This window comes from Antrostomus carolinensis, unplaced genomic scaffold (assembly GCF_000700745.2).
Source record: "Antrostomus carolinensis isolate BGI_N321 unplaced genomic scaffold, ASM70074v2 scaffold25964, whole genome shotgun sequence".
Taxonomy (NCBI): domain Eukaryota; kingdom Metazoa; phylum Chordata; class Aves; order Caprimulgiformes; family Caprimulgidae; genus Antrostomus; species Antrostomus carolinensis.
The window spans coordinates 8,391-8,732 of NW_010309068.1; the positions used below are offsets into that span (position 1 = coordinate 8,391).

Sequence of the window (342 nt, forward strand, 5' to 3'; positions counted from 1 at the left end):
GTGCTGGGTCGTGTTGAGGGGCCCCGGGGAGGCACTGCCCTTCCACTCTGAGACCTGGAAAAGGCAAGATCATCCAGGATGCTGCCGCCTCCAAACCAGACCCATGGTGAGCTCCATCCTCCCCACAGGTGCCCGTGAGGCTTGGCTCCTTCCCCCTGACTCCACCAGAGGTGCCGAGCGCCCTGTACCTGGTACTTGACGATGGCATCGTTAAAGCGGTTCACCTCGTAGCTCTCTGCATTGTAGTATTTCACCTGCAGGACACAGAGCCGAGGTCAGTGCCCACCCAGCTCAGCCCCCCCAGTGCCAAGCAGTGCTCAGTGGCCCCCCACTGCCTATAGT

At 61.4% G+C, this 342-nt stretch overlaps 1 protein-coding gene across 1 annotated transcript in view; it reads right to left on the reverse strand.

Moving 5' to 3' along the window:
• The window catches only part of ABCB6 (ATP binding cassette subfamily B member 6 (LAN blood group)), a gene marked incomplete at its 5' end in the record, with an annotated part of 5,466 nt that overhangs the window by 3,767 nt on the left and 1,357 nt on the right, over window positions 1-342 (reverse strand). The window contains 3 exon segments of the mRNA XM_029084501.1: window positions 1-54; window positions 189-254; window positions 313-342. The exon segment at window positions 1-54 is cut by the window's left edge and continues 66 nt beyond it; the exon segment at window positions 313-342 is cut by the window's right edge and continues 98 nt beyond it. Of these exon segments, the coding sequence (XP_028940334.1) occupies window positions 1-54; window positions 189-254; window positions 313-342 (150 nt within the window).